This window comes from Erpetoichthys calabaricus, chromosome 8 (assembly GCF_900747795.2).
Source record: "Erpetoichthys calabaricus chromosome 8, fErpCal1.3, whole genome shotgun sequence".
In the NCBI taxonomy this organism is placed as follows: Eukaryota; Metazoa; Chordata; class Cladistia; order Polypteriformes; family Polypteridae; genus Erpetoichthys; species Erpetoichthys calabaricus.
This window is the reverse complement of record NC_041401.2, coordinates 82,181,192-82,200,732: the sequence shown is the minus strand read 5'-3', so window position 1 is coordinate 82,200,732 and position 19,541 is coordinate 82,181,192. Positions and strand designations below refer to the sequence as shown.

Genomic DNA, 19,541 nt, shown 5'->3' with positions numbered 1-19,541 from the left:
TATAAATGTTATAATTAAGAGCGTGTAGTTCGCTTATTTGACAGCCTGTAGATCGGAGCAATTACATTCATTGCATTCGTAAGATGATGTCCGAGGTTCGGTCCCCGCAAGGGGAGCAGTAGAGTGTGTATGCCTGATGAGCCCAAATGAGGGCGAAACACGTGTTGCATACTCTTTGCATCATTTGGCAGTAAACTATGCAACATTCCATGATCTGCTTCTCGCAACTGAAGAGGGCCCCACGGCGGATGTTTGCTAAATGGCAGACCAACCACATACATTACCTGGTAAGTAACCACCCATACAATCAGGTTGGGACTCAGACTATGAATGCTATATATATATGGAAGAGAAGGTCTGTGATACGGTTTGCATATTTGCAGTTGGAGACCCACAAAGGGAGAAAAAACGAATCACGTATCATAAAATAGTTTTATTCCTGAGCTTTCAACCCCTATCAGGGGTCTTCATCAGAGGATAATGCTTAGACTTACAAGAATCAAAGGCAATATATAGCAACACATTCGGGGGGGGGGGGGGGGGGGTCGGGGGGGTGGGTGGAGGTGACTAAGTCCGTATGATCAAAAAGGGGGGGGGGGGTTATCGTTAAATTAAAGTGCATATGTCCTTCTTAAGTTGGCATATGCTGGGTTTATGTCCAAGTGTCTGTTGATGGCATTTTCATCTGATAGCCAAGACTCAGCCAGCTCTCTGGCGCTTTTTGTACTGGCCTTAAATTTTACTTTCACGTTGTCCCAGTTGAATGTGTGTCCTGTCGATTTAGTATGTGCATATATCAAAGATAGTGCGTACTTTCTTCTGACAGTGTTGCGATGTTCCTGTACACGTGTTGAAATTCTTTTTGACGTTTGTCCTATGTATACAGCTGAGCAAGAATTGCATGGAATACTATAAACTGCGTTTCGTGTTTCGGCTGTCGATTTCTTGTTTTTAGCATTAAACAGGACCGTGCGCAGATTGTTGGTGGGTTTATGTGCTATTTTGATGCCCCACTTGGTCAGGGTGCGTGCCGTGCCTTCTGACACATTATGGTGGTATGGGAGTGAATGCCAGGTGGTGTGGGGGTTCTGATGTACGTCGCTTGTATGCTGATTCCTTTGGCGCCTGCTGTGTAGACTCCGATTAATGAATGATTTTGAGTATCCGTTCGAGGTGAAAAGTTGAAACAGATAGCGTCTCTCATTAATTTTTGTTTCCTTGGTATTACAATGCGTGTGGACTCGTTTAAATAGGGTTTTCACGCAGCTCCGTTTATGAGATACCGGGTGATTGCTGGCGAAGTGTAGAATCTTGTCTGCGTGGCATTGTTTGCGGTAAACACTTGTGGTCAGGGTGGCGTCACTATTTCTTTTGATGTAAATGTCCAGGAAATTGATGTGTCGATTATTTTCTTTTTCCATTGTGAACTGGATTGCAGGGAATATTGTGTTAATATGATTGAAGAATTCATTCAGCTGGTTCTTTCTTAATATGACGAATGTGTCGTCTACATAGCGTATCCAAATTTTGGGTGTAATCTGGGATAAAGCTATGCTTTCAAATCGTTGCATTACCAGTTCAGCTAGGAGTCCCGATAACGGTGATCCCATCGGCATGCCTTCTTTCTGTGTGTAATACTTGCCGTTGAAATGAAAGTGCGTTTTTTGGCAAAGTGATATTAGGTGCATTAAGTCTTTGATGGACAGTTTGGTTCTTGTCTCTATGGTGGGGTCACTATCCAGTTTCATTAATAATGTTTCTGTGGCCAGTTGGGTCGGGATCATGGTGTATAGCGATATAACATCAAACGAGACCATGATCTCGTCCTCGGCGATGGATGCGTCATTCAAGCGCTGTAATGCCGACTCCGCGCTGTTGACAGAATAATCCGAGTCGTCCGTTAAATGTTTAAGTAGTTGGAAAAGTCTTTTTGACAAGTTGTATGATGGTCCGCCTATTAGGCTAACCACTGGTCTGTATTTTAGTGGTGTTTTGTGTATTTTTGGGAGTCCATAAAATTCCGGGCAGTTAGCATCATTGGATTTCATTTTGTGAAAGTTCTGTACATCTAGGCGGTTACTATTTCGGAGTTTTGTCAGAGTATAGTTTATTTTATTCTGTGTGGTTTTTGTTGGGTCGTTATTTAGCTGTTGATAGGTATTAGTGTCCGAAAGCATTTCTTCTATGGCTGTGGTGTATTGTTCTCTGTCTAGGATAACAGTTGCGCCTCCTTTGTCAGCTGGTGTAATAATAATGCTGTTGTCATTCCGTAAAGATCTTAAAGCTTTCTGTTCACTTGCCAGAATACGTGTGGTTGGTTGTCTTGTGTGTAGCTGGCTGGCGACGTTGCATCTTATTTCTTGTGCCTGTTCTATACGGACTTAGTCACCTCCACCCCCCCCCTGAATGTGTTGCTATATATTGCCTTTGATTCTTGTAAGTCTAAGCATTATCCTCTGATGAAGACCCCTGATAGGGGTTGAAAGCTCAGGAATAAAACTATTTTATGATACGTGATTCGTTTTTTCTCCCTTTGTGGGTCTCCAACTGCAAATATATAAAATATACCGGGAGTCCTCGAGTTACAACGTCTCGACATACGATGTTTCGAGTTTACAATGCTCACTCCCATGAAAACTTTAAAAAATTGAGACATGAGTGTTTTGGCTTACGCCCTTAGCATCGTACTAACAGACTACCTGGGTGGACTAGTTTGGTTGTGCGCGACGGAAGAATACGCTGTAACACGGCGTATGAGTGAGGGAGTTGGCAAACTAGTTTGGTTGAGTACGGAGGAAGTACGTGGCGTTTGACTGAGGGAGTTGGCAGACTAGTTTGGTTGTGCGCGGCAGAAGTGTTCAGTTTGTGTTGCTTTGTTTGGCTACTTTTTGGCCCTTATCATGGCTCCTAAATGAAAGTCAGAGTCTTCAGATGGTAGTGCTTTGAAGAAGAGGAAAGGCGTCATGATGGAAGTGAAATTAGACATTGTAAAGAGATCAGAGGAATAAAGGTAAAGAATTTTTTTTTTACACATTTTTTTTGTCATTTTTTCTGTTACTACAGTACGGTGTGCAGTACAGTATATTTATGTCCTTTTCCTTTTTCTGTGGCTTAGTTGTGTTTTTAGGTTCTAAATTATGATTTTGCAAATGTGTTAGGATAGGTAAGTGACTTAGGCTAGGGTGTGTTTTGACTTGCACCAAAATTCGGGTTACATCACTGTTGTAGGAACAGAACTGTGTTGTAACCCGAGGACCCCCTGTATATGTATATGTGTATATATAATATATAATAATATGTGTGTGTTTTCTAGAAAAAAATAATGTCGCATGAAAACTAATTTTAGGTTTTAGTTCTGCGAAATAAAAGTTCTCAGGGTAAAACAAAATTAGGGAACATGTCAAGCATCTGAACACTTTTGAATCTCTTTACATCTTAATCATGACCTTTGGTCATAATTTATTTAGAAAATGTCTACAATGAGCATGCACATTCTTGGTATGGATTTAAGAAATTCCGAATATTTGGTAAATTGTAAAAGGGCTCAAGACTTTTACTGTGACATAAGGGTACTCTGCTTGGTATAAATTTCACACATTTTAGGCTTAACAGTTATGGTCATACCTGGGAAAAGTCAATAGGAATGTGACATTTCCTTTCCACTACTGCTCTTCCTTTATTTCATGCTTGCTTTGGTGAGTTTTAACTTTCTGTCCCTTTTCCTTCATAGTTGCTTGAGCAAGATACAGTCTGTGACAATTTGTTCTTGTCAAGTACAAACTCAGTTTAACAGCAATATTCTCACATTTATCTTTGGATTTCAAAGTGTTTTTAACAGAGCTTTTCATTTTTAAAAAGGAATGTCCATAATCTGAATTAGTTTATTTAAAACGCCTTCTTTTTCACATTTGAAGTTGCAGACTGTGTGAAATCCAAGTGGTATTTTCTACCAAATGGGATACTGTCTTGCCAACACATCATGCTGATTTATCACACAAACCTTGAACTGCTATATTTATAAGAAAGAGATTTACAGGTTTAATCCTTAAGGCAGTTGCTTGCTAAGGTGTGGTGGTTTTTTTTTTTTTTTTTTTTTTTTTTTTTTTTTAATTTTCCTGCTGTAGTTACAAAGTGAATGTGTGCTGTTATACGAACAGGGCTTTGGGAGCATTGCATGAAAATATTATCTTGCTATAGTAAATTTATAGGAAACCAAAGTATAGCAAAATATAAAAGCATACTCTGCTCCTGCAATTTATAAAGCACTATCAAACTATGGTATGAGAATAAAAGACTGTTATCTGAATTCAATAAGCGGAGTTGAAAGTGGTTAGTATTAGAACAGTTTTGTAAACTGTTACAGTAGATTCCTGAAAGAAACAATACACATTTATTTCTTCTGCTTTTATGGTTGTGTCTATGTATGAATTCCTATCTTAGTCTGATACACTGAACATAAATCCATTTTTGTCAACCAAAACAAGTTCTGAGTAGCTTTAAAAATGGAGCACTGTTCTTTCATTAATACTATTTTAAAGCTCTATGATTGGCTTATCGGAGTAGTGGATATAACAAGCATTGTATTGCATCTGGACACACAATACATACATGTACTAACATTGTGTGTATGTTGTTGTGTTTTTTTTTTTGCTTTTTTGCTTATGGTTATATACTACATCTGAGTTGAAAGTGGTTATTCTACAGGCCTTAAACTCTTGTTACTGTACATGTTGCAGCAGTATAGTACAATTTTTAATTGCAGCAGCTTTAGTTTATATTGATATTTAAGAGTGCATTCATTTCTATTCCTTTAGTATGTTTTGTTAACCTTTTAGAAAAAAAAACAGTGTTCTACATACAAAAGAGACATTTACTTCTTTTGAAAACCCCTAGTTCACCTCAAACTAACAGCCCAGCTGGCAAAGAAGAAACACAACTGAAACCTGATTAAGTACAATGAACTTCTGTTAATGGGGTAGTTGGAAAAAGTCACACGGGAAGTTTAAGAACATTAGCATGTAAATCCCATTTATAAAGCTGCAAAAAATAAAAATGTTGATAGATACAATGTAAATTATCACCTGAAAATTATGAACAACATTCTAGTGCTCAACATTTTTGTTAAACACTGTGCTGTTTTGTTTGAATGCAAGTTGTTCAGCCAGTTGAATGGCCACTTAGGTTATTATCACCAGTGCACTTTAGTTGGAATAAACAGATGTCCCAGTAACCATATAATCCAGTTAAGAGGCCTTGAAAATGTAAAGGTGGATAACAATTTTGGCTTTGTCAGGTATTCATACAAAAGGAATGAATTCAGAGATTGTTGCAGAGCACCAACAAGTGCATCTTATTTTAAGTGTCCTTTTTATTTAGTGGAACGTCTGTATAAGAAAGTTTTGAATTTTTAAGTGAATTGCATTCTTAAATTTTCTCAATGGAACAGTAAATGTGCATTCTAATTTTAGGCATTCCTGTTTTATTTTGCTAGGAGTTTTGTGAAGTACAGTATCAATTGTCCTCTGAAAGTAAACATGGGGAAAACCCAAAAGTTTTTCTTTCAAATCCAGGTACTGGTTAAATCTTGGCCTCTGTATGAGAAATACTAAACTACTTATACCACTAATGTGTTCATATTTTCTGCTGAACAAGGAGTATAAACTCTAGTTCAAGTCAGTCTACCCCAAATCAAAAATCCTCTTTGCTAGAAAGACACACCATAAGCACTGAAAAGTGCAACCACCCCAAAAGGCTAGTATAGGTAATTAATATTTGACACATACTATTCTTGGTATGCTAAAAAACATTCAAGTTAGAATTTTCCATTTTCCTGTAATATTTAATGTTTATCTTCAGACCTAATCAAAGAAATTTGTTCATGTTGACTACTTGTAGTAACATAACCGCTTCTGTTGGTCTTTATAACCACAAGCAACCAATTATGAAATATATGATGAAAGCATCAATTTTTTCTTTGACTGCTATACTGATCCACTTTTTTTCATTTAATTAAACATTGTAAAAAATCTGTAATTTGTTACATGTTTTACTTTTGGAGTAAAGAAAAGTTTTTAAAAGATTTTACTACTTATTTAATGCATTAGTAATATGTTTTATTATTGTACTTTTGAAACTTTTTATCACACATACAATTTAAGGGCTCACCGAATATGCAATTGGATGACTATTTCTTAATGTAACTTATATGGCCATTACCTTTGGTAACTTCTGTGATTGCATTTTTATTCTGAATGACTATGGGTTGAATGCATTTACATTTCCATGGTCCATATCTCAACAGAGGAGCCTATGTAAACTCTGAAGGAATAAAATGTATTTTGTGTTGCATTATTTTGTCTGAAGTTGAACAAAGTTTGCTCTGCTCTACCTACCATTTTTAACATATTTTTTTTCCTAACACAAAATCTATTTTTAAATAGAGAACAAAATTTCAGTGTTACGTTTGTTATTCCGTAAATTTATTTTTGAAAGGCTGTGTGTTGTGTAATATGTATGCAAAAAATGTGGGTATTTTTTTTTGGGTTCATTGAGGTTCTAAGCAAGCTTAAAAATAATCAGAAAACCTGAGCTGAATAAGCCTGGCCCAGCAAAATGCCCTGTAGCATCTTTTAGATATGTTTTGCCTGATGAACAGTTTTACCTTTATGGTTATTTGTTGTTTCCTTTCCTGGGGAAAATTAGTTGTTCTTGTGTTGTCTATCCAAGCTTTAAAAAAAAGTTTGGTAATTTCCTGTTTAAAATGTATTACGTAAACTTGAGATTCCAGTGCCACCAAAAAACATAGGTAATTCATCCAAATCTTTGTAAGTGACTCCTAGTTTCTTGTAAGCTTGACCAGTTAGGAATCCCCAAACTCTGTGTCTATTACAGAGAAGATAGAAATTCTTTGGTAGACATTTTTTTTTTTGTATTTTAAAGTGCTTTGAATATTTAGACTGTAAACATCTGGTAGCTGGGCTTCACATGTGTGTGACTGACACTTGTATAATTCATTTAATCTTTGTTGTCCTCTGAATGGTGGGCATACACTCTATATAGTGAAATAGAATTAATTATTGCATTACTGTAGTATATAACTTTTTGAACAATTACAGTTGTGCAAGTCTAATGTATATTGTTTCTGTAAACCTGTATTACATATATGTTTAGAGATGATATGTGAACATGAATCTACCTGCCTACCCTGACTAGGTGTGGCTATTATTAGGAATGTGTTGGCAATTGTTGTGCTTTTTTATATATTTGATACACCTCTGTTGAGTTACAGCCTGTTTAATTTAAATTGAAAATGTCTGATGGGGTTGTAGAATAATGTGTAACATGGTAGGTTAACTGTTATACAAAAATGGAAAATATAATCCAGAGAAAATTGAGCCTTTACAGTACAGTGTTCCACATAGTATTTTAAAAAATAAAATGCTTTTTTTGGTTTTGCAGTTCTCAATGCTTATAATAATAAACACTAATAATATTCAAATTGTACAATGCCAGTTCCTTTGCAAGTAAGTCTATGTTGAAATTTAAGCAAAGCAATCTCAACAGAAGGACTTCTGTTGCAAAGGTTGTCAAATCTTGAGTTGCAGCGCTCATACATCTTGTAAAGAATTTAAAAAGGCTTACAGAATGTACAGTAATGTGATTTGTGAGAATCATTGTATTTTTCACAAAAAAGTTAATCCAGAGTCCTACTGGTCTTGCACAACAGTAGCCACATATATTCTTTCAATACTTCCGCTATCCTTTTAGCCTATTAAATTATGCAATAGTATCCCAATGCTGAATACAACTGAAAGCCAGTTACTTCAAATGTATGTGATAAGCTGAAATAAAGAAAACTTACTGTGTAAAACAAACCTCGAAGTAACAATTTACTCACACTAAAATGAGCAATCCAAAGACGATTGAGATATATAGAATTGTGGCTTCAGTAGTTTTGAATAATCAGTGTAAAATACGGTTCATACAATCTGTTGTAGAAGAGTGACCAAGGTGTAAGTATTTTAAGAAAATACTTCCTTGAAGACTTTAGTTTTTAATAGTAAAGTATATCAAAAACAAGTGTTGGTTAGAAAGGATACATTCTTAATTTGTAGGAATCTTACAAGTAAAATTCCAAAATGTAAATTTTACTTGTGATGTAAACTTTCCTAATTGTTTGAGTTAATATTAGGCATTGTCTCTTATCTGTATAAACTGAGAAAGTTTGTGAACACTGTCTATTTAACCCTGTTGTAGATCTGAAAAATTGATGGATTCATATTTGTATTATTTAAGGAAGAAATCATCCACATCTTTTAAAATTCCTGAACAGTCTGAAACTGTTGAAAGATATGTTAAGTATTTCTCAAATCAAAATTATTTCTTTATAATCACGGTAGATATTAAATTGCTTCATGAACTTTTTTTTTAAATTGTAGCAGTTTGATAAATTTTAAAAATGTACCGAATGTATTCTTGCATTTTAAAATGGAAGTCATGAGGTTACCTGTCAAGTGAAGCTCCTGCTCTGGAGGCACAGACTAGCAGCCAGACAAACCAGACTGTAAAATGCTTTAAGGTGGGAGATGGAAGTGACAAATTCTAGAGAAAACTAGACTAGGGTTACGTTGCAGCTTTGGACACCTTAACAGTTATTAGTTAAATACTATGGTACCTTCTGCAAGGGAGAGCCATACAGCCTTGAGCACTTTTTAATTAGAAGCTGTAGGCAGAAAGCTTACTGTGGTGCAATTGTTAAGGTGTACAGCATGAACATGCAATGGGTCCCTGGGCACTTCAATCAGATGAAGAAGAGAGAAAAACCCAAACTATAGTTTGAGTATGCTGGTTGAATACTGATTGCTATTTGACATAAATCTCATAGAGCTATGTGCAATACCAACACTCACTCTGCAACAAAGCAGACTACTGTCTTGGGAGACACGGGACCAAGCATCTGTGACATCAAGAGATGTGTGTTCATAATAAAACTGGCAATTAAAATTGCCAGACTTGCAAAGTTTTGGCTGTGCATGAAGATAGTAGTACAATGATCTGCAATAGCTAGTCTGTTGCACATGTGGAAAACAGTACTAGTTTGATTATAATGGGTTGATTTACTGGAGAATTTCCTGTGAGTTTTGTCTTCATTATTTCCATATTCGATACTTATTTGAGCCCCACCTGTAAACCTTTGCCTATACTGTGTCCATTATTGGGTATATGAGTGGGGTGACTGACCAACAGTTAGTGGGAGATGGGTATCCTACATACAAGATAGTTTTAGCAATCAAGCATATGTTTTACACACAGTCCATCTGTTCCTGAGCAGCTCCATGAAAGTGTGTGTCATGGCACATGCATTCCAGGAGAGTGAACAGAACCAGTAAGAAAAAAGTCTCCTGCCTTTCTTTATTTTTTTTCCAGAAAAAGTCTATTGATTATTATAAGTGGTGGTAATTGTAGAATCAGAAGGATTAGTACCTGGAAGAGAATCTATTTTTATTAGAATCTTTTAGCCTGTTTTAGTCAACACACTATCAAGAAGCATCTAACATGCATAAATGAACAAAATTAAAACAAACAAGATAGCCAATTATAATACAGCTTTGTTTATGATAACTAAAATGTATATTGAAAATATTTTAAGTATGCTGTTATTAAAGCTCACTAGAATCCACCCACTTCATTTCAGGGCTTACTTCAAGTTTCGTGTGTATCACTGAAATAAACAACATGTATCCATATAGCATGTTTTTCATACAAACAATGTAGCTCAGAATGCTTTACGAAATTAAATAAAAGGAAGTTAAAACATAAACAAGGTTAAGCAATAATATTATATAGTATGTAACAAAGAAAAAATTAAGTTCAAATGGCTAGGATGACAGAAGGGGGGAAAAAAAAAAAAGCTCCAGTTAGACTTGAGAAAAAAACTAAATCTGCAGGGATTCCAAGGCCAAAAGACCACCCAGCCCCCACTGGGCATTCTACCTAACATAGATGTTCTAAATCAGTCCTTATGGTTTTCAGGTTACACATGGAAGAAATCGATGATGATGGTCATGTGGACATCTGGGAGACCCACCATTCAATCCATAAACACACAGGGGGCAGCAGCGGCACAGTACCTTGATCAGGTGGTGGTGGTGCAGAATTCCACCATAGAAGAACTGGAAAAGACCACAGACATTAATACATATATTAGTTGGGAATTGCAGGACTCGGAGGAAAATGATAATTCAATGCCCATATAGTTTAATAGGGATACAACTAAAATGTAGCTATGAAGAAGCCATTTTAAAATGCGGTCAAAGTCCCTCTGTAATGATTCACTGGATTGTTCGTTATCTGCCAACACACCTATCTTAATAAGCTTATTTATATTCCTATCCAGATCATTTATATATATTAAAAATAGCAGTGGCCCTAACACTGATCCCTCAGGGGCACCATTCTTAATATCACTCAGTTCTGATAAAGTTTCTTGCACCATAACACATACTTCCTGTGTCTAAGCCAATTCTGCACTCATCTACACACTACACTTTGAATTCCCACTTTTTTTAGTTTGATGCCCAACCTCTCATGTGGGACCTTATCAAATGCTTTCTGAAAACCAGGATAAATAATATCATATTTGCCACTCTGATTGTATACTTTTGTTGCTTACTCATAGAGTTCCAGCATGTTAATAAAGTATGACTTCCCCTGTCTGAACCCATGCTGTTTAGTAAAACTCCTGTACTTGCAATGTGTTGCTCAATCTTTTCCTTAATAATTCCTTCCATTAATTTTACTTGTGATGCACATTAAGCTTACTGGCCTATAGATACCTGTATCTGCTTGAACACCCTTTTAATATAACTGGATATAATTTGCTATTTTCTAGTCATTACAGATTTTTCCAGTGTGTTGACTTTCTTAAAATGAGTCAAGGGTTTATATATGTACTCTATAACCTCCTTAAGCACTCGAGGATAAATGTTATTTGGTGCTTTTGATTTGTTTGATTTCAGCCTATTTGATCAAAGCAGTACTTCACCTACTACAGTTTATAAAGCCTTCAGTACCTCTTTAGTAGTCTCTGATACTGCTGGGAGGCTATACACTTCCTCAAATGCGAACATTTTCAAGTAAAATGTAGGCTTAAAGCATTTGTTATTTCACTGTGAGTGTATTTTGATTTCCATGTAATGTTCTTAATGCAGATCACCTCTTCAATTGACTGTTCATTTACTAATATAATACTGAAAGAATCTCTTTGGGTCATTTTTCACCTTCTCTGCAATATGCCTCTCTAACTGCCTTTTAGCTCCATTACATTCTTCTTAAATTAAGTCTGTAATTTTCAAAATCAGTTATTTCTTCACAGTCATGATATATATTAATTTTCCTCATAGAATTGTATTCTAAAGTGAATCAATTTTTGTTAAATTAAAAAAAATACTTTGTCTATTCTTGCAGCTTGCACATACTGTATAGCTAAAGGGTACATAGGTCCATAACTTTGACATGAAAAATACTGAACTTCTCCATATTGTTTAATGGTTGTTCTCATGCTCTCATACTGTTAGCATTGGAGTTATTAGTCTTGTATGCCTTATATACAGTAGCTGTTTTTTTTCCTTTGCAACTTCTTTTTTTATATATTTTACTCAATGCAATGTTTTTATTTCTTTGTAATTTCAAATTTTAGGATGAACCTGTTCTGCATCGCATGTAAAATGTTTTTAAACCTGTACAATTGTTCTATGACTGTTACTACTCTTAAACGCTTATCCCTGTTTATTCCTTTTAGACTTTGCTGAATCTGTTAAGTTTCACTTTGGTAGGGTGAATTTTAAACAGTTTTAGTCTTTGCATCCTCACTCTGCCAAAACACTGAGAATCTCTTCTCTATATAAATAAAACCACAAAGTGTACAGGGTCCATGCTTGCCCTATCAGAATGTCAACAAGATACACAAAGAAAGCAGGATGCAAGGGCTAAAATGTCTGAATCAAAACAAAGAAGAAAGAGGTATTGTAAAGACTAGCACAGACATTCCTAAATCCATGCATCCATCCATTATCCAACCTGCTACATCCCAACTACAGGGTCACGGGGGTCTGCTGGAGCCAATCCCAACCAACACAGGGCGCAAGGCAGGAAACAAACCCCGGGCAGGGCGCCAGCCCACCACAGACGTTCCTAAAATGTATAATATAATTGAAACAAGCAGACAACTTTGTGATCCTTTTAATAAACTGCCATTTTGCTATGCTAATTGTATTACAGTATAGTCACTTGACCTTAATAGTTTAATCACCATGTTGTAGTTTATTTTCACACTTCACAGTTCTTTTATTTATTTAGTCTGAAATATTCGTTCATAAGAAAAGGTCTGAAAAAGAAAGATCAACATCCCGGAATGGTGTAGCTAGAGCCCAGATTACCAAGACGGCTGTGCACATGAGTTCTCCTAAATTTGGCTGAGCTTGAATTCTTCTACAAAAAAAAGTGAGGTAAAAATGCAAAATCCAGGTTTGCACAGTTGATAAATACCTTTATAAACAGTTACTACTGTAATCAGCTGCTTCATTAAAGGCTATGCAAACTTGTGCAACAAGATTTTATTTTTCATTATTTAAAATACATTTTGTTTTTTACAAACATATTGTTGGCTACAAGACGTTATTAAAGGCACAAATGGTCTAACATTATTTGTTTTGATGTCTGCCTTTACATTTCTTTAAAAGCTGACATTTCTCTGAAGGTGTGTAGACATTTGATGTGCACTGTGCATTAGGTGTTTGTTTTTTTTTTTTTTGCTAAATAGAGTTGTTTAGTAATAACTGCTTTGGAAATTGTGTAATTGCACTACGTGGGGTTAGTAACACTGAGTTTTGGCTTTATTTACAAAGCTTAGAAAAGCCAAGCAAAATGACACCTTTTTATTGGCTAACTAAAAAGATTCTAAAATGCAAGCTTTCGAGGCAACTCAGGCCCCTTCTTCAGGCAAGATGATTCCAAAGCTTAGTAAACTGAGAAGATGCATCCATACCCTTTATTGATGACAAGTGGTACATTAATGTAAATGAATGAGAATAAGCAAACCTAAACCTGCCATTTATATTTTGTATTGGTCCAGTTGTGTCATCAGCAGCAACCTGTGCATCATGAACCACGTCTAATATTTAAATGGTTCGAAAAATTCTTGTGAAGCGTAACAGAGCTGTTGAAGCGAACATTGTTGCTTAAGAAGAGAGACTTGATGTGTGTAAGAACTTCTGAATGAATGGCATAGTGTACTTAACGGCAAAAGCGATTGTAGCTGCCAAAGATACTTCATGATGGCTGGAAGAGCTATGTACTTTATGCCAGTGCGTACGTGCAGTGCTACAGGAGGCACGAGGCGTGCGTGCTCTCTGGAAGACCACGCCTCCGAACGCTGCCCCACCCCTTTTAAACTAAAGACAACCTGGTTCTGCAGGGACTACGCCGCATCCCACGTGATTCGTGAAGAATAGGAAGTACTGTAACGCTTTTACTATATCCTTAAACGTTTTGCGGTGTACTAAATAAAATGAAAGCACACGCCTTCACCTTCCCAAATGCAAGTGCTCAGAGTTAGATGATTTGTCTTGATCTCAGTCTTTATACAAACGGAAGCCTGCAGTCTTTCCTTTTCGGGTAAGTGCTAGCCAGCGTACGAAACAACTGCATTGGTCGAAGCCACTTTTCGGTGTCCTGTTCAAAAAAGACTTGTCGAGTGTTTCGACTGGCAAACTACACGTAAACTCTTCACTTGTTGCATATTAAATGTTAACTGAGTACAGCAACAAGTGCCCAGACTTTATTAGAACTACGCGCTCAGTTAGGCGCTGGTAGAACAGAAGTACACGACGAAGAACACGGGTCGGAAGGAAGATTCCTGTCCTTTAATGATTTTGGTCCCCCCTAGTTCGATTGAGTTCGCGTTATCGGAATGCCTGCTTGGATATACGCCCTTGCGAGCTAATCAGCTGCAGTTTTTCGAATCATGGTAGTTTTAATGTGGTATATTTTTGTTTTTCAAGAAGAAAGGACGATTTCTGCTACCCAGAAAAACGTACTGTTGCCTAGTTTACGAATAAACAGTTGTATAATTTTGAGGTGTTTTCTTGTTAAAGTAGGCGTAGCTGCTAACTAGAAGTAAAGGGTTTTTGTTCGGAGAGGGGGCGTGCCCGAGCTTTTGTGTTGAGCTTCTAAATGTAACAAGAATAATTTTTGTTCTTCTGTAGTCCGTGAATGAGAGACACGTATAACACCTGTAGTTTTTTTTCCAATTTCATTAAAATGACCTTAAACTGTCCATCACACTTTTGTATTTAACACTTTGGTTAAAAATGCAACAGAAGTAGTAGTTCATCCAAACATTAGTCTTCAAGATCTGATCCAGTGTCACCGCTTGTACAGAGTATTTTAAGTTTAGCCTGCGAAGTGGAATCAATGCTATTTTTGGTCCCTATATGGATTGCTGTAGCCTGTTCCAGACACTAAGATGCAGGTTGTTCGGCTGTCATGCAAAGTAAAGACCGTTATTTTTAAGGTGTTTTTAAAGTTCACCTCAGTAATCTGTTGTATTGCCATCGTTTTATTCTTATAAATAGAGAAGGATCGAACAGTACAGCGATTGGACTAAATCCGAAATCCACCTCATTAGCTAATGCCACACAAAATTCTGCCTCTCTTATATTTTAGTTTAGACTGTTTCTTGAATTATGTAGGAGGTCCTCTTCCCCTTCTGTGATATAAACCGCTGAGGTAAAATAGGTTTGTTTTTGTTTCCCTTATGTATTACGTTTCTGACTCTGTAAAACTTTGATAATAGTTAATTCTGTAAACACATCGTGAATGCACTATGTATCCAGTAACTCGTCTGTGTATAACACTTTGTAGCTCCTGTTGAGAGCAAAGTTCACATTATCCGAAAAAACAGCCTTTCATAAAGTTATCTAGTAATTAATCTCATCACAATAAGTTACATTTTAAAGTACTAAAAATATTTTTAATCTAATATCATGACTTCTTGCTTCACTAGCAACCCAGTATTTGTTTATGCTAACTTTTTGGAAGGAATTTTTGGTCCTCAGTTAGAAAGAATCTATGTCTGCAATTTTGTTATTTGATCTATTTCTTATTCAAGGATTTCTTGCTGACCAAGAAGTTGGACTTTAAAAAATATGCATTCATCGGTTTAATCCTCATATTCCACAAGAGAGTCAATTAGCCTTGCCTGGTTAAAAACTATTATGTATGTTCTCGGTAAAATGGTGTATTTTTTTTTTTTTTCCCCCCCTTATACATTATACCATGGAAGGTGGCATATAAAAGTTGTTTATTCAGTTGTATTCTTCATTGTATTTCTCTTTTATATTGATTTTACAGATGAGACTGGAGTGAATAAGAAGCTACTCATTTTGAAGTTCGTAATAACTGAAGAAATGGTAAGTGGGTGTCTGTCCCCATTGTTTTAGTAAATGATAAATCTCACAATTTTAATTTTAGACTGGATATTTCAAGTGTAAATGTATAGAAAACTTTTGGTTCAGTTTGAATGTTGAAGTTGTTGTGGCTTACTTTGTCAAAGTTAAAAACGAAAACATATTAATACATTGTGTGATTACTTGCGGAATCCAGTGATCATCTCAAGTATTGTGCATGTGTATATAATCTAAAGAAGAATCTAATCTTGGTTCTTATTCCTTTTTCTACAAATTGGCATGGGGATCATTTTAATAACACAACTTGTCACTGTGATGGCTTTATAAAAAAAAAATTGTGTTCTTCAGCTCGCTATTGTGCCTAAGGTCCACCAGAAGAAGAGATGTTTTTAAAAGTTAAGAGAATATTTTGCCTTTAGCTCAGTAGAAGCTAGATTGTCTGTTGGTATCTCTTTTAGTTATTAATCACAGTCATGTGAATAAATGCTTTGGCTTACCAGCTGACTTGAGTAAAAAACTGCTTAATTCTATTTGCCAGTGGTTTTTGTTGATTTTTAAACTTTTTGATTTCCAACAAATGCATTTTAATTTAATATTCTTTGGCTTACCTAAAAATGATGTGCTCTTTACTGCAACAGTATACTGGATTAGTTATGTGCAAACTGTAGTGGATCACACATCTGCGCTTACTGTAATTGGCCAAGTAATATTGTGATCAGCCATTTCACATTAACAGTCTGGGCTCTACCCCAGTTTTTATTGAAGAGTTCAGCTGAGAGGTGTTTTTTTTTTTTTTTTTTTTTTTGTTCAAAACATTCTAATCTTTAGGGTTAGCATTGAGCGAAAGCTTCCGTAAGTGTTTTTTTTTTTTCCTACTGTCTATTTAGTTCTGACTAATATTAAGCTTTTTGGTATGTTTTTCCTTATGCTGTGAATTTCAGAAGTTTCAAAATCTTACATAATGTTTCAGTGAGGGAGGGGGCGGTGTCTAATGTCTGAGCTTAGATATCCAGTACCAGTCTCCGCCTCCTCTTATTTATCAACCTGCTGTCTTAGTGTCCGCATTGGCCCTTCAGCTTATTCTCAGGTTTTGAAACTGGGGTTGTGTGACTTGTTTGTTTTATGTTATGATTTGATTTGTTAACTGTGTCTGTTTCTTATATACACTAGGATCTGACTTGATAAATTATTACACCTCATCAATAAAATGCATGATTTGTGCATCTTTAGAAGATGCAATTCAACCATTTTCGTTAATGTAGTTAAAACTCTTTTACGTGGTGTTTGTCATTATTTATTGTTGGATTTTTAACATGGAGAACTCCAGGATATAATATATAATTACATGAAATAGGTTAAAAAAAAGCATTTTCTAAATTGATAGTCTTGACCAAAGACATACTACTTTCTTCTTTAAGACAGACAAACTCTAATACAAGTAAAATGTCTGCTTTACACAATTACTCCCTCAGTTTTACAATGCATGAAAATTAAACTATTGTTGAAGTGGCATGTCAAGTGCATTTAATGGAATGAAAATACCTTCATAAAAATTTCAAAAACACTAAACTGATAGGTCTCATTCTTATTTTTCATAGTTAAAATATATGAGGTCATTCTCCTAACATGTAATATTATTTAAAATGTGGAGCTTCATAGTGAAAGTTATTATTGAAAACTGCAGAGCATAGAATGTAATCGTGTAGATTTTTGTAAAAGTATTGTTACAATTTACAATTATGTCAAATATAACAATTTGTTCATGAAAGTGTAGTCTCGGGGCCATTAAAATGTCAAAAACACAGTGGTTTTGAATCCTTCAGGAAAAAGGCAAAAAATCATAATGGAACTTTTCAACATGGTGCTAAAAGGGAGTTGCTATAACTACAAATATGAAATTTCTCATGAAATTTATTTTCATGAGAAATTACATTTTTGTGGTATGTTTTTTTTTAAATCAGAATTTTCTTTCTTTACTTGGATTTAAATCCTTTCTGTTTTTGCATGTTTATACTGTGTATATGATGCTGCTAGCATATATATTCGAGCTTGCTAGTCTCAGAATTACTATATTTTAAGGAAGTTGATGAATGGAGATAAACTTTATGTAAGATTTTAATGCTGGAATTTAGAATTTTAAAGTTTACTAAATGTTTCCTCAACACTTTAACTTCACTAATGCAAGTTTAAGTTTCGCCTTTTAGATGGTCTTTTACAAAATTTATGACTGTCAAATATAAGTATTTTAACTGCTGATAAATATTAAGAATTTTCTAATTAAACCTCCTTTACATTTCTAACCTAGCTCCACTTTTGGTATTAGTTTGGCTGTCTTGACAAAAAAAACCAAAACAAAACAAAACAAAAAAAAAAAAACTTTTTTTGAACATCAGTCCAGTCTCTTTAAATGTAATTACAGATTATATAAATATCCCAGTTTCCACCATTCTTGAGTGTCTTGAGAACGACATAAGTACCTAAGTGTTACATACAGTGTCTTAATACATGTTCAGAATCTCTGTCTTTTCTCCATGTGTTGCAGAATCTTAGGGATTGTGGGGGTTAAATGGAAGGTACATTACAATCAAAAGATGAGTGTGAAGCCTCCATCCATTTATCAGGGCAATGTATAGTGCTGTATTAAAGGTGATTAATCTTAATATCATTTTATCGAGAGAGAGAAAGAAAGGTGAAAGGCCTATTTTCTTTTGGGACAGTTCTGATGTACGTTTTTCCAGCTTCTGTGATGAACAGTAATGGTGTAACTCTGAGGCTGGTCTGTGGATAAATTCACTTACCTGCAGCTGCAGTTGGTCAACATTCAGTTTTCATTGAAGCATGTCATTTTTTAAGTTTGATAAAATATAATGGTTGGCTACATTGTGCAGTTAACTGCCCTAGGTTTGAATTGTGCATCTTATCATTTACTTGTTGTTCCTGTGTCTGCATTTATTTTCTTCCAACATCCTTGAAGAGGTGCTGGCTGGGTTAATTGCCTATTTAGAACTGTTGAAATTTCTAAATGATAAATTTTATGTTGTTGGTTCTTGGCCAGAGATGTTCTCAGAATTTGCTTGTCATGAAAAGGTTGATGTTTTACAGCTGAGAATTCTTAAACATTTTACAATCCCTACTTCCATGAAACAGTATTTCTGTGCTCTCAACCTCAATTCCTGGATGACCACCACTGGCTGCAGGTGATTGAGATAAGTTCATACTTTTTAACATAATGTTTTATTATGTGGCTATCTCCTGCTCTCATTCAGTCACTTGAGAAATTCCTACTAAAATGGGGTATAACAGATAGCAGTTCAGTAGTTCATCAATCCCATTTATCTTTTAATGTTCTAATTTTTGCATTCAGATAATTATGAGAAGGGCTTCCTGGCTGACAAAAGGAACAAGACCACCACCAAAAATTCCACTTCATGTATTATGAATAAATAAGTGTTTTTGAAGATTTGTTGTTGAGTATTATTTTTAAAACTATAGCATTAGAGTTCTACCTGGTGTTTCTGTAAACCTGAAATAATTTAAATAGATTCGTAGGTTATATCAAAGTAGTACATTTTTATTGTTCCAAAATTACTCATGGAAGCACAGAACAAAAACAATAGTGAAGGTATGTTAGGAATTAGTAAGGCAGTGTAATTTGTTTAGAATTATTTGCTTTCTCTTTTAGTTGTTACTAGTTTACATTTCTGTGAGTACTGCTGTTTAATTAAGGTCAGTTGCAGTCCATTCAGTTTAGGAACCTGACATAGAATATATTTTTCTGCACTAACACCCAAATAGAGATGATTGCTTACTAATTGGGGGTAGTTAGCACAGAAGCACTAGCAGAGTATTCAAGGAGCAGTATTGGAGAGTTTGGTCCAATACGCTGAAAACTGACAAAACCCTGTTGCTGATGGGATTTCACTAATTGTAATAAGTTTGATTTGTAAATCCTTGTTAGGCATATTTGAGCAGTCACTTAGGAAAGAAGTACCTGAGGACTGGGAAGTAGCAAATGTGACTCTAGTCTTACAGAAGGTGTATAAAATGGACTTTGTGGATCAGTAAGTCTTCTGT

At 35.4% G+C, this 19,541-nt stretch overlaps 1 protein-coding gene across 2 annotated transcripts in view; it reads left to right on the top strand.

The window, feature by feature from the left end:
• The window catches only part of mtmr4 (myotubularin related protein 4), a 205,914-nt gene that overhangs the window by 22,766 nt on the left and 163,607 nt on the right, over positions 1-19,541 (top strand). Inside the window, exons 1-2 of one of the 2 annotated variants that reach the window (XM_028806988.2) lie at positions 13,489-13,674; positions 15,412-15,470. In XM_028806988.2, the coding sequence (XP_028662821.1) occupies positions 15,468-15,470 (3 nt within the window). In that variant the 5' untranslated portion in view covers positions 13,489-13,674; positions 15,412-15,467. Of the gene's footprint in view, positions 1-13,488; positions 13,675-15,411; positions 15,471-19,541 lie in introns of those variants that run through there. The other variant, XM_028806987.2, reaches the window with a different exon arrangement.